At 46.0% G+C, this 15,361-nt stretch overlaps 1 protein-coding gene across 1 annotated transcript in view; it reads left to right on the forward strand.

Annotated features, from left to right (window-relative positions):
- Positions 1-15,361, forward strand: part of NAA25 (N-alpha-acetyltransferase 25, NatB auxiliary subunit) — a 117,996-nt gene that overhangs the window by 86,238 nt on the left and 16,397 nt on the right. Inside the window, exons 18-21 of the mRNA XM_069754820.1 lie at positions 376-619; positions 733-856; positions 14,755-14,820; positions 14,902-14,999. Of these exons, the coding sequence (XP_069610921.1) occupies positions 376-619; positions 733-856; positions 14,755-14,820; positions 14,902-14,999 (532 nt within the window). The remainder of the gene's footprint in view (positions 1-375; positions 620-732; positions 857-14,754; positions 14,821-14,901; positions 15,000-15,361) is intronic.

The following is a 15,361-nucleotide window of genomic DNA, read 5'->3' on the forward strand; positions in this document are numbered from 1 at the left end:
CCATTAAACAAATTTCCTTAAACTTAGAGATATCGGTAATATATAATTTGCCATGTTTGAATTTTGTATGACAAAAAACTAGTGGGTTTTCCAGGTTGTGTGCACTGCTAAAACAAATACATATGTACACTCCATTCTGCCGCCGCTGCCCCCCATGAGTGGACTGTTATACATCACAGCTCGTATACCCATGTGACATCTGCAGCCAGTCACTGACCTCAGCGGTCTCTTGGTCATATCTCGCTAAGGCTAGTGATTGCCTGCAGAGGTCACTTGGAGTATACAGACTGTCATCTACTGAATAAGTTACATAATTTGGACAACTCCCCTTGTAATCGTTTTTACCAACCCTATTATTATTATTTTTTTTTATAGCGATGTGTCGGAAGAACATAGGACGCTATCACTGGAGGAAGAGCGGATTTGGCTGCTCATCCGATCGCTAACCTTAAGATTGGTTAGTGGACTGACTACTCTAAACCATACAAATGAAACGAAGAATTCAGAGAAGGCTACAGAAAATGGAGTCTCATCCAAGATTGACACTGTCCGAGCTTTGTTACGAGAGTATGAAGAGGCATTGGAGTCAGCAAAACAATTTAATGAGAAGATGATTACGGTATAGATTTGATTGAGTTGAAATTAGAATACAAAACATTAAATACCTTCTGTCATATTGAACTACTAATGCATATATATATATGGATTTTTTTATTTTTTTTTTATGTATAGTATCCTTTTCTGGGACCTCCATCATCTCGGCTTGCTGGGTTCTTGGGGAGTGGCAGCTGTCAGTGTCAAAAAGGGGCTTTTCAGCTAGTGAATGATATTTATGAGCTGGACACTTGTGGAATAGGTAAGAACTCTTCGATACCTTTGTTTGTATTTATTTTACTTAAAGTGAAACATCTCATTTTATATGCCCCCCTTGTGATACATGAACAGAAGGAGCTGCACAAATGTACTTCACATCTTTTAAATAGCCACCAATTAATTTGACATTGCCTCCATCATGATGTAGATCTAAATAATAAAAAAAAAAGTCTATAGGTGATGGATGCCACTGTATGGTATTAGTTTCACAAATACGTGGGGCCTGAGACCACCACCAATTGATTAAAAAGCAGCAGAAAAATCCCGCGTTGGGCGGGGAATAGAGCAGGAGTGGCAGAGGCTTCAGATCTACAGTAGCTCTTCAGCCTAATTTCTATATCAATTCAACTGCTGATTTCTCAGTAATGGAGGAATTCACTGGCCATGTAAAGGTATTGCGGGACTTGTCTATGAAAGAACTACTTGTGCATATAGTTTAGAGGGTGAAATCCCGCTAATAGATTTTCTTTGAGGCGTGAAGCTATTTTCTTAGTAATCTGTGGGTAGCGTATGCTGCTTATTTTTCGCAAGCTTTAACCGGCATACTCGTATACCATGCAAGACATTAAGAAGTTGCGGTACTCTCCACTGATACGTTTGACTCATTCAATGTAAATTCTATTGCTTGGAATCCCCTTTCATTGCCCTGGGTTTTCGTGTAGGTTTCACCCTTGGGTGTGTCCTGTTTTACCATCACATGGTAGTCTCGTATTGGAAACAAGCTGCGTTCCTGTGACGGCAGTTTCTGTTTGCTTTATAATGTGTCCCTCCTTTTCCTCTCAAAGCCACTTAAGGTTAATTATCCCCAGCTTTACTCTGGAATTACTCGCATACTTTAGGATTATTCTTTTTACTTGTCAGAAAAACTTCCCTTTAAAACGTTCACATTAATCATTTCTCAAAGATTAGGTGATGATTGCATGATGCGCATAATTTAAAGGGACCAGAAAATGACATTATAATATTTTTTTGAGATTTTTTTTGTTTTTTTTGCTTTAATGAAATGTAGCTTTTTCCAGACTGGCCGCTGCAGTAGTCACACTAGGCTGATGCCTCCCGCTTTCTGGGGCTCACTAGCCCGCTTTGCTGTCTGAGTGATCTCCTTGTTAGAGGATAATGACTGATCTACTGCTGGAGGGTAAGGAAGGGCAGGATAGTGAAGATGGCCACACACACTAGATAAATGCTATCAAAACCTGTCAATTATTTCATTTATAGAGGGTCACATCTTTTTTTTTTTTTTTTTTATCCAATAGTAGTTGAGGGGCTAGGGTGAACCAGCATTTTGGATTTCTGCATTCCCCGAGATGTTGTTCCCACCTTTTAATGATGATGCTTTTGGCTCAGCTGAGTGTGTAATATATAGGGTGCACTGTGGGGAATACCTATCTGCCAAAAGTTTTTACTGTCAGCTATCTGAGATGTACGGCTACCCTTACACCATACACACGGATGAGGCTCGGTGTATATTCCCCCTACCGCACTCTTGTGCTGTATTCCATCACTTTCTGGAGACTTTAAGGGTAAGTTCACACTAGTTGTTTTTTCAGCATGTCTTTTTATGCAGCAAAACCTGATCTCTTGGCAGGAAAAAAGCTGCAGTTAAAAAAAAAAAGCATGTTTTCCTTGGGATTTTTGATGTTTTTTGTCCATTTTTTTGCTGCAGTTTTGGCATGCTAAATTTCTCTTGTGCATGCTGATTGTTCAGTGTTGGGAGGAAAGAAAGTCCTATTCCATAGAATGAGGAATGTTTTGGCATAAAAAATGCATTGATACCTGCTATTTTTTCACCACACGTTCATTTCAATGGATGAAACATTCTGAAAGTGACATGCCCCATTGTGCAAAATACCATGCAAAGCATAAAAGAGGGATTTTTGGTACTCGCCGTAAAATCTTTCTTGGAGCCTTCATTGGGGGACACAGGTAACCATTGGGGTGTATGCTGCTGTCGCTAGGAGGCTGACACTATGCAAAAAAGGAAGATGGCTCCTCCTCAGCAGTATACACCCACGGACAGGCACAAAGTATCTGTGTTAGAGCAGTAGGAGAAGCAACCAAAAAAACTCAACATATGTACCAATCCAACAACGAAGACACACAGACAAAATAATGGTACAACATATGTACCAATCCAACAACGAAGGCACATAGACCAAATAATGGTACAAACAGTTAGGGAGGGTGCTGTGTCCACCAATGAAGGCTCCAAGAAAGATTTTACGATGAGTACCAAAAATCCCTCTTTATCGCTTCATTGGGGGACACAGGTAACCATGGGACGTCCCAAAGCAGTCCCTAGGGTGGGAAACAGGAAGATTCAAGGAATAAATGGACTCTGGTCAGCCGCTGCAAAACTGCGCCTGCAGTACCTTCCTTCCCAGGCCTGCATTAGACGAGGCATGGGTATGAACCCAGTATAAACTCGCAAAGGAGTGCAAAGATGACCAGGTTGCGGCCTTAAAATCTGGAAAGCCAAATCCTGGTAACGAACAGCCCAGGAGGCCCCCACAGCAGAGCAGAGTGAGCCTTCACCTCCTGAAGAGGCTGTTTGTCCTGAACGCGGAATGCCCCCACGGCAATAGTGAACTTAGATGCTAGGATCCCATTAAGAAAACCCTCAGAGATGATGAACAGGGCATCAGATTGACGAAAGGGAGCAGTGCTTGAAATGTAGACTCTGATAGCTGTGATGGGATCCAGCTTGTAGAGGGACTTCTGCAGGAGATGGACCGGAGAGACACAGAAGGAAGGACAATGTCTTCATTAATGAGCAATGACAAGATCACCTTGGTAGAAAGGAAGGAAACGGGTCTGAAAACTACCTTGCCCTGCTATAGAATCAGGAGTGAGGAACGGCAGGACAATGCCGCTAACTCAGAAGCTCTCCTGATGGACGTAATTTAACGAAGACAACTGTCCAAGACAGGAGAGAAAAAACGTGATGTCTTGAATGGGCTCAACAGGAGTGCGCTGCAGCGTGCCATAGACAAGGTTAAAAACTTATGGATCTATAGGAAGATGATAAGGAGGTACCAGGTAGGCAACTCCTTGAAGAAAGGTCCTTTACCTGGGAACGAGAAGCCAGACTTCGTTGCAAAAGAATTGACACAAACGATAGAGCCAAGTCGAGACCCGCTTGTAGAAAACCAAGAATGGAAGGAAAAGAAAAAAGGACACCGGGACCAAACCTTTGTCCACACTCCACCGGAAGAAGGCCCTTTAGTATTTGTAGTCAATATGCAAGGATGCTGGTTTCCTGGCCCTAATAATGGTCTGAACGACCCTCTGGACTATGCTCTCAACGGCCATGCTGTTAAACTCCGAGACTATAAACTCTGGTAGAAGAGGGAACCTTGAGAGAGAGAGAATCTGGACGGCCTGGAAGCTTCCAAGGGGCGTCCATGAACATGTTCACCGGGCCCTTCTTGGCCAGTCTGGAGCTATCAGGATTACAGGGATCCCTTCTTCCTTTATCCTTTTCACGACACTCTGACAAGGGGAGAGACGGAAAAAGATAAGGCAGTTGGAATTGTAACCACGATATTACTAGAGCATCTCAGGAGGTGGCTAGTGGATCCCGGGACCTGGCTACGAACCAAGGAACCTCGTGGTTTATCGGAGACGCCATGAAGACGACGTCTGAGAAGCCTCATTTCTCTGGATGAAGACGGCGGGGCTGAGCCATCACCCCCCCCTGAAGCAAGACCCAGATGGCTCAGAAAATCGGCTGCCCGACTTTCTACCCTCGGAATGTGCACGGCTGACATGGTGGAAATGTGATGTTCTGCCCATTGCAGAACCCTTGTTACCTCTATCATAACTTGTTTATGTAAGCCTCGGCTGTGGTCAGAAGATCGTCCAAGTAGGGAAATATAAAAAACCCCTGGACATAAGGTTGTCCATGACGTGACTAGTCTGGGAGCAGAGGCCAGGTCGAAAGGAAGGGTCGTGAACTGATAAAGACCCTCCTAGATCGCACACCATAGGAACCTCTGATGCTAAACACAAACAGGAATGTGAAGAATTCTCCCGAGTCCATGGAAGTGATTACCAAACCTAGGGACTCGTTCCTGAAAATACAGAACCGAACGTGATAGGTAAACTGCTTGAGGTCCAAAAACTGAGGGAGTGGTCCGTCTTCCTTTGTGACTATGAAAAGAACAGAGTAGAACCCCAAAAACCGTACATTTCTGGGGACGGGTACGATAACTCCTGTGCGTAGTGGGGAAAGGTGAAGAGCTCCTGGGGCCTGCGACGTATGTCTTGACGGGCGAAACAGAAGGAAACTTCTTCCTGGGCGAAAAGTCGGTTTTGTAGCCGGAAGTCGCTATCTCTCTCGAGATTGAAACAACCTTTTCCTATTAAAAGGACATTTCGACTTGGACTGGGAAAACGGGGTGCTTTTCCCGCCGTTGGCATCTGAAATTACTTGATCCAGCTTGGATCCAAAAGGTCTAGAGCTTTGGAATGTATAGCTTCGATGTTGCTGGTAGCCGAGTCGGAAAAACCAGGGCAATCAAAAGGGAGAGGTCACGAGATATTTGCCGTGTGCCGGGCAATCTGATATGCCAGATATGGCATCCCATCTGGAGAAGCTGCCGCTAGAATACCCTGAGTAATCATTCTTGCCCCGGCAGACATGGATTTTGACACCCAGGTGTAAGCAAATATAGGAAAGAGAGAGGCACCAGCTGCTTCAAATGCTGACTTAGCAAAGTATTCAATCTGTTTATCTGTAGAATCCTTAAGGCTACTTTCACACTAGCGTTTTTTTTAATGCGTCGCTTAGGGGAAAAAACGCATCCTGCAAAGTTGTTTGCAGGATGCGTTTTTGCCCCATAGAGTAACATTACCGACGCATTGCGACGTATTGACACACGTCGCAACCGTCGTGCGACGGTTGCGCCATGTTGTGGCGGACCGCCGGGAGCAAAAAAACGTTGAATGTAACGTTTTTTGCTGCCGACGGACCGCTTTTTCCGACCGCGCATGTGCGGCCGGAACTCCGCCCCCACCTCCCCGCACCTCACAATGGGGCAGCGGATGTGCCGGAGAAATGCATCCGCTGCACACGTTGTGCGGCGCATCAAAGGCTAGCGTCGGAATCTCGGCCCGACGCAATGCGACGGGCCGAATCCGACGCTAGTGTGAAAGTAGCCTAAGCGATGCACTGATCGGTAGAGACAAGGCTGTCTTGGAAGACAGGCGAGAAGCCAGCGGATCCACATTAGGGATTCTGCCCATTTATCAAGAAGGTCTGGGCTAAAGGAGTAGAGGATGTACAGCCTCTTCCTACCTGGGAAGCGCTTTTCAGGGAGTTCCCAGTGTTTAGAAATAATCATGACATCTTGCCTGAGAATAGGGAAAACTCCGGGAAGGACATTTTACCCCTTAGAAAGCAACGGAGTGCTCCAGAGCAGGTGCCTCGTCCTTCCTTAGGTTCAGAATTTTGGTAATTTGCCAAGATGAGGCTATTGAGCATAGCCTGCATCTTTCAAGTCTGGTCCGTATCGGACTCAGACTGGGAATCCATATCCGACCCCAAAAACTGCCTTTGAGAGGGGGCATGGGATGAGGAATGCATCCAGGAGAAAGAGGAACCCGCAGCTTCCTTTGCTTTGTACCCGATTTGTCTCTGTGAAGGTCGCGGTCAGGTGCGTGCGAATCACCGTGAGAGGTGTTCGGAGCACTGGTGGCAGAACAACGTGGAGGTCGCTCCAGGACCTGGACCAGGGACTGTGAGACTTTAGTCAGATCTGAGACCGACTGTGACATAGCAATAGCCCACTCCAGAGAGAGGGGAGTGCTCTCATCCCGGGCGTTAGAGGGATTCTCTGAATGCCACTTCTACAGATGGCACAGGCGTCAGGATTATAGGGACAGGAATGGGCCTCCCTGAGATTGGACATAAGTGATAGACTAGGGCTACAGCTGGGGAGAGCTAAGCTCTTGTGAAGAAAGAAATTAACCAGTCTGGGCTGGTCCTACCTGATAACAGAGACAGCAATGTCACTGCTCAGGCTGCAGTGTCCCCCAGATCCAGTGCCGGTTAGTGATGGACGCCTGTTGTGCCCTTTAGACGATGGTGACTGCACGATTCTTCATACGCTTTCGAATCTTCACACACTTTGCAGGCAGAGATACACAATGTCCCCCTTGCAGGGGGGCGTCTCGGGAGAGAGGGATAGAGAAAACACGCTCTCTTATTAGGTCATGAGACTGGGCCTCAGCATGCCCTAATTAGCCGATAGTCCAGCAAGGGGGCGTGGCTAAGTGGATGGCGACTGCTTATTGGCTGGGGCACGGTAAGCGGGCGTGGCTACAGAGTCCGGTAGAATGGCCAAAGCCGGGGGCTAAATTAACAAAGGACATGCGATTATGCGAAGCCTCGGCACCTGCAATGAGAGGACCGGAAAATAGCGTTTAATTAAGGTCCTAGTCCGGCACGAAAATTGGCCACGTCTGACTGTATCCGTGAGTAGGGACCCTGGCTGTGCGGCCAGAGGACTGCATCGGGAGGAAGAGAAGGCCCCTTGATAGGAAAAAAAAGGGTGCGATAATTACGTGTGCTTAATGCTGGTGGGGGCATTAATGAAGCACTAGCATGAAAAAAAAGATGGCCGCTGTCGTTCAGAGACGCCATATTCTGTGCACAGTTCTGTCACGGGTAAACAGTGAGGCGGGCGGGAAGCTGCCAGGGACAGAGAAACTGACATACCTGTAAAAGGTGAGTCCCGAATCCCTCTTCACTGACGAGGATCACATCAGGAGCCCTCAGGGTGGGTGAGGGTCACTGGAAGCCGGATCCTCCTTCCCGCACCATCTCCGGATGGTGCAGAAGATGGCACCAACTCCTTACAAGAAGGTGGGGAGGTCACCGCTGGTGACCACAGTCTTCCTCTCAGCCCTCTCCGAGGAGAGGGGTGAGGAGGGGAAACACCAGTAAAAGTGACAGGGGATAAAGTCCTGCCTGCGGGTCCGAGAGTGGGCGATGTGGGTGACGCCACACTGCTCTCGTTCGCATAAGTGTGGGAAAAGAGGGTGAGACATTACACCCTGTTACCCTGAAGCTGAAGAGCCTGAAAGACACAGGAAAAAGATTAATAAAACACAACAGGTGACCTGAAAAGGAATAGACGGATCTGGGATCAGATCCAGGTCCGCCTCCCACAGACACTAAGCTTAAACTGAGGTACTTTGTGCCTGTCGGTGGGTGTATACTGCGGAGGAGGAGCTGGTTTCCTTTTTTTGCATAGTGTCAGCCTTCTAGCGACAGCAGCATACACCCATGGTTACCTGTGTCCCCCAATGAAGCGATAAAGAAATCCTGATGACCAAAAAAAAGCGGTGTGCATGAGTTCTGAAAACTCAGACTTTGCTGGTACTGTGAAATACAGCTGAAAATATGCACAAAAAAAGCTGTAAAAAAAACGCCTAGTGTGAACTTGGCCTAAGAGTCTGATAATTGTGAGCTGATATCTCCTGTAAAGCCTATAAATGTATGATAGATGAGCCTCCCACTATCGAGGATGAGGGCCCACTGTGCACCAGTGTCATTGTGGAGGAGTCGTACACCGTGAAACCAGTCTCCCATCAAAGTGAATGGAGAGAGCCACACATGCATGGCCGTGGCCACCTCCACATTCCTGTAGACTTGACATAAATGTAGAAGATCAGAATAAACCCCCTTGTCGATAAAAACTTTTTACATCGCAGTGTAGTGCAGGATGAGTTAACATTGTAATGAAATCTTCTGAAAGAGAAATTCACCCACTTGTGTTCATGTGAATTGGGGTATGTTTCCACGGTCAGGATATGCAGCGCTTTGGGCGCAGCAGATACCCGCTCCTTCCAAAACGCTGCCGGCTTTTGAACGCCGGTGATTTCGCATGTGTTCATTGAACCATGCGGAATCACCGAGTCCTATACATTGGACAGGAAATGACTCGAAAGACGTGTCGCATGTGCGGGAAGCCAGAGGCATCCCTGTACGCATAGTGGAGATGGGATTTCTTGAAATCCCATCCACTAAGATGTAACATCTGGACGCTGCGGGTTTGACGCTGTGGATGTACGCAGCGTCCAACCTGCAGCGTTTCCTGACCGTGGCAACATACCCTTAACCCCTTCCCGACCTTTGACGCCACGTAGGCGTCATGAAAGTCGGTGCCAATCCGACCCATGACGCCTATGTGGCATCATGGAAAGATCGCGTCCCTGCAGGCCGGGTGAAAGTGTTAACTCCCATTTCACCCGATCTGCAGGGACAGGAGGAGTGGTAGTTTAGCCCAGGGGGGGGTGGCTTCACCCCCCCCGTGGCTACGATCGCTCTGATTGGCTGTTGAAAGTGAAACTGCCAATCAGAGCGATTTGTAATATTTCACCTATTATAACTGGTGAAATATTACAATCGAGCCATGGCCGATGCTGCAATATCATCGGCCATGGCTGGAAACAATAATGTGCCCCCACCCCACCGATCGCCCCCCCAGCCCTCCGATCTGGCCGGTACACTGCTCCGGCTCCCCTCCGTCCTGTGCTCCGGCTCCCCCTGTGCTTTTGTCCGCTCCCCCCGTGCTCCAATCACCCTCCCCGTGCTCCAATCACCCCCCCTGCACTCCGATCCACCCCCCCCCCGTGCTCTGTTCCACCCCCCCGTGCTCTGTTCCACCCCCCCGTGCTCCGTTCCACCCCCCCATGCTCCGATTACCACCCCCACCCCCCCCCGTGCCCCCCCACCCCATCATACTTACCGATCCTGCCGGGGTCCGTCCGTCTTCTCCCCGGGCGCCGCCATCTTCCAAAATGGCGGGCGCATACGCAGTGCGCCCGCCGAATCTGCCGGACGGCAGATTCGTTCCAAAGTGCATTTTGATCACTGAGATAGATTATATCTCAGTGATCAAAATAAAAAAAATAATAAATGACCCCCCCCCCCCCTTGTCACCCCCATAGGTAGGGACAATAAAAAATAAAGATTTTTTTTTTTTCCCCACTAATGTTAGAATAGGGTTAGGGGTAGGGTTAGGGCTAGAGTTAGGGCTAGGGTTAGAGCTAGGGTTAGGGTTTCGGTATGTGCACACGTATTCTGGTCCTCTGCAGATTTTTCCGCTGCGGATTTGATAAATCCGCAGTGCTAAACCGCTGCGTATTTATGGCGGATTTACCGCGTTTTTTCTGCGCATTTCACTGCGGTTTTACAACTGCGATTTTCTATTTGAGCAGTTGTAAAACCGCTGCGGAATCCGCACAAAGAAGTGACATGCTGCGGAATGTAAACCGCTGCGTTTCCGTGCAGTTTTTCCGCAGCATGTGTACAGCGATTTTTGTTTCCCATAGGTTTACATTGAACTGTAAACTCATGGGAAACTGTTGCGGATCCGCAGCGTTTTCCGCAGCGTGTGCACATAACTTTAGAATTAGGCTATGTGCACACGGTGCGGATTTGGCTGCGGATCCGCAGCAGTGTTCCATCAGGTTTACAGTTCCATGTAAACATATGGAAACCAAATCCGCTGTGCCCATGGTGCGGAAAATACCGCGCGGAAACGCTGCGTTGTATTTTCCGCAGCATGTCAATTCTTTGTGCGGATTCCGCAGCGTTTTACACCTGTTCCTCAATAGGAATCCGCAGGTGAAATCCGCACAAAAAATACTGGAAATCCACGGAAAATCCGCAGGTAAAACGCAGTGCCTTTTACCCGCGGATTTTTCAAAAATGATGCTGAAAAATCTCACACGAATCCGCAACGTGGGCACATAGCCTTAGGGTTAGGGTTGGAATTAGGGTTGTGGTTAGGGTTAGGGGTGTGTTGGGGTTAGGGTTGTGGTTAGGGGTGTGTTGGGGTTAGTGTTGGAGGTAGAATTGAGGGGTTACCACTGTTTAGGCACATCAGGGGTCTCCAAACGCAACATGGCGCCACCATTGATTCCAGCCAATCTCGTATTCAAAAAGTCAAATGGTGCTCCCTCACTTCCGAGCCCCGACGTGTGCCCAAATAGTGGTTTACCCCCACATATGGGGTACCAGCATACTCAGGATAAACTGCGCAACAATTACTGGGGTCCAATTTCTCCTGTTACCCTTGTGAAAATAAAAAAATGCTTGCTAAAACATCATTTTTGAGGAAAGAAAAATGATTTTTTATTTTCACGGCTGCGTTGTAAACGTCTGTGAAGCACTTGGGGGTTCAAAGTGCTCACCACATATCTAGATAAGTTCCTTGGGGGGTCTAGTTTCTAAAATGGGGTCACTTGTGGGGGGTTTCTACTGTTTAGGCACACCAGGGGCTCTGCAAACGCAACGTGACGCCCGCAGACCATTCCATCAAAGTCTGCATTTCAAAAGTCACTACTTCCCTTCTGAGCCCCGACGTGTGCCCAAACAGTGGTTTACCCCCACATATAGGGTATCACCGTACTCAGGAGAAACTGGACAACAAATAATGTGGTCAAATTTCTCCTGTTACCCTTGGGAAAATTAAAAAATTCTGGGCTAAATAATTATTTTTGAGGAAAGAAAACGTATTTATTATTTTCACGGCTCTGCATTATAAACTTCTGTGAAGCACTTTGGGGGTTCAAGGTGCTCACCACACATCTAGATAAGTTCCTTTCGGGGTCTAGTTTCCAAAATGGGGTCACTTGTGGGGGGTTTCTACTGTTAAGCCACATCAGGGGCTCTGCAAACGCAACGTGACGCCCACAGAGCAATCCATCAAAGTCTGCATTTCAAAACGTCACTACTTCACTTCCGAGCCCCGACATGTGCCCAAACAGTGGATTACCCCCACATATGGGGTATCAGCGTACTCAGGAGAAATTGGACAACAACTTTTGGGGTCAAATTTCTCCTGTTACCCTTGGGAAAATAAAAAATTGCAGGCTAAAAGATCATTTTTGAGAAAATAATTTTTTTTTTTTTTTTCATGGCTCTGCGTTATAAACTTCTGTGAAGCACTTGGGGGTTCAAAGTCCTCACCACACATCTAGATTAGTTCCTTTGGTGGACTAGTTTCCAAAATGGGGTCATTTCTGGGGGATCTCCAATGTTTAGGCACACAGGGGCTCTCCAAACGTGACATGGTGTCCGCTAATGATTGGAGCCAATTTTCCATTTAAAAAGCCAAATGGCGTGCCTTCCCTTCCGAGCCCTGCCGTGCGCCCAAACAGTGGTTTACCCCCACATATGGGGTATCAGCGTACTCAGGACAAACTGGACAACAACATTTATGGTCCAATTTCTCCTATTACCCTTGGCAAAATAGGAAATTCCAGGCTAAAAAATCATTTTTGAGGAAAGAAAAATTATTTTTTATTTTCATGGCTCTGCGTTATAAACTTCTGTGAAGCACCTGAGGGTTTAAAGTGCTCACTAGGCATCTAAATAAGTTCCTTGGGGGGTCTAGTTTCCAAAATGGGGTCACTTGTGGGGGAGCGCCAATGTTTAGGCACACAGGAGCTCTCCAAATGCGACATGGTGTCCGCTAACGATGGAGATAATTTTTCATTCAAAAAGTCAAATGGCGCTTCTTCCCTTCCGAGCCTTACCATGTGCCCAAACAGTGGTTTACCCCCACATATGAGGTATCAGTGTACTCAGGAGAAATTGCCCAACAAATTTTAGGATCCATTTTATCCTGTTGCCCATGTGAAAATGAAAAAATTGAGGCTAAAAGAATTTTTTTGTGAAAAAAAAGTACTTTTTCATTTTTACGGATCAATTCGTGAAGCACCTGGGGGTTCAAAGTGCTCACTATGCATCTAGATAAGTTCCTTGGGGCGTATAGTTTCCAAAATGGGGTCACTTGTGGGGGAGCTCCAATTTTTAGGCACACGGGGGCTCTCCAAACGTGACATGGTGTCCGCTAAAGAGTGGAGCCAATTTTTGATTCAAAAAGTCAAATGGCGCTCCTTCCCTTCCAAGCCCTGCCGTGCGCCCAAACAGTGGTGTACCCCCACATATGAGGTATTAGCGTACTCAGGACAAATTGGACAACAACTTTCGTCGTTCAATTTCTCCTTTTAACATTGGGAAAATAAAATTGTTGCTAAAAGATAATTTTTGTGACTAAAAAGTTAAATGTTCATTTTTTCCTTCCATGTTGCTTCTGCTGCTGTGAAGCACCTGAAGGGTTAATAAACTTCTTGAATGTGGTTTTGAGCACCTTGAGGGGTGCAGTTTTTAGAATGGTGTCACTTTTGGGTATTTTCAGCCATATAGACCCCTCAGACTGACTTCAAATGTGAGGTGGTCCCTAAAAAAAAAAGGTTTTGTAAATTTCGTTGTAAAAATGAGAAATCGCTGGTCAAATTTTAACCCTTATAACTTCCTAGCAAAAAAAAATTTTGTTTCCAAAATTGTGCTGAAAGTAAACATGTGGGAAATGTTATTTATTAACTATTTTGTGTCACATAACTCTCTGGTTTAACAGAATAAAAATTCAAAATGTGAAAATTGCGAAATTTTCAAAATTTTCGCCAAATTTCCGTTTTTATCACAAATAAACGCAGAATTTATTGACCTAAATTTACCACTAACATGAAGCCCAATATGTCACGAAAAAACATTCTCAGAACCGCTAGGATCCGTTGAAGCGTTCCTGAGTTATTACCTCATAAAGGGACACTGGTCAGAATTGCAAAAAACGGCAAGGTCTTTAAGGTCAAAATAGGCTGGGTCATGAAGGGGTTAAAGTGCCTTGAAAAAGTTTTCATACCCTATGAACTTTTTATTGTTACATTCACAAACTTAAATGTATTTTATGGGGCTTTTATGTGACATCCCAATACAAAGTAGCAAGTATTTGTGAAGAGTAATAGAAATGATACATTGTTTTGTAATTTCACTGCAAATCTACCTGGGAATCTAAAAAGGACGTGGATACAGTTGATTGTAGCAGATTTGCTGTACCATATAAAACTTCACCAGGTACTGGGTGCTGATGACTAGTGATGAGCGAATATACTCGTTGCTCGGGTTTTCCCACGCATGTTCGGGTTAGTAGCATTTGTTAGTGCTCGGAGATTTAGTTTTCATCTCCGCAAAATGATTTACAGCTACTACCCAGGCTGAGTACATGTGGGGCTTGCCTGCTTGCTAGGGAATCCCCACATGTAATCAAGCTGGCTAATAGCTGTAAATCATCCAGCTGCAGCGATGAAAACTAAAACTCCGAACACTAACAAATACTTGGAGACCACCGGAACATGCGTGGGAAAACCCGAGCAACAAGTATACTCGCTCATCACTACTGATGACACCTCTGCCTTTAAAGGGAATTTCTCTGCAGGTTTTTACCATCTAATTTGAGGGCAGCGTAATGTAGAGGCTTAGACCCTGATTCCAGCAAATGTCACTTACTGGGCTGCTGGCTGTCGTTTTGATGAGCAATTTGTATGTAATCCCTTCTCATGTACAGCACCATGGAATCAATGGTGCTATATAAATAAATCATAATAATAATAATCAGGGGTGTGGGCGGGATTATACACAGCTCAGCATTCAGAGAACTGCTAGATCTACAGCAGAGAACACAGCGATTTATCAAAAGTACAGCAAGCAGCCCAGTGTGCGACACATCACTGAAATCGGAGTCTCTGGCTCTACATTGCTGCCCTTTGACTGGCCAGCAGAAACCTTATGACAGATTCCCTTTAGGTACTAAAATCGTGGCCTGCATCTACCACTTCGGAAAGCTTGCTAAACGCTGATTTTTACAGTTCCATCACAATTCAGCTCCAGTAACCGCTTTAGATGTTCCTTGAGGCTGCAGGCGGCACCATAGCATCTGACCCTTATTACTATGGAAACTTTTTTTTGTTCTTTGTTTCTATGTGTGGTCCTTTTGAAGCAACTATTATTTTTTCCATTTACAGATGATAGTTGCGAAGTCCAAGAAAAAATTGGGAACAGATTAAAATCTTCTCTTGGCCATTTGCAAGGTATTTACAAGTACACTCAGTATTGTTGCTCGGAGTAGAAGCTTCTAATTTTTAAATGCCACATTGTATTTTTATTTTTAGAAGTTTTTCACCAATGTAAAGGCGACCTATTAAGCATGCAGGAGGGTCACTGTAAGGTCTCACCCCATATCATCGAGAACTTGGGCTTCTTTGTTGAGGTTAGTTCCTTAATGTTTGAGTTAAACATTATTCATGATTTGTGTAAAGTTATGGAAAATTCGCTTATCCATTTTATCAGCTAATCCAATAATTTAAAGGTGTCTACACTTTGGCCATACATTTACTTAGGGTACCGTCACACAGTGGCACTTTGATCGCCAGGACGGCACGATCCGTGACGTTCCAGCGATATCGTTACGATCTCGCTGTGTCTGACATGCTACTGCGATCAGGGACCCCGCTGAGAATCGTACGTCGTAGCAGATCGTCTGAAACTTTATTTCGTTGCTGGATCTCCCGCTGACATCGCTGAATCGGCGTGTGTGACGCCAATTCAACGATGTCTTCACTGGTAACCAGG

Source organism: Ranitomeya imitator, chromosome 1 (assembly GCF_032444005.1).
Source record: "Ranitomeya imitator isolate aRanImi1 chromosome 1, aRanImi1.pri, whole genome shotgun sequence".
Lineage (NCBI taxonomy): Eukaryota > Metazoa > Chordata > Amphibia > Anura > Dendrobatidae > Ranitomeya > Ranitomeya imitator.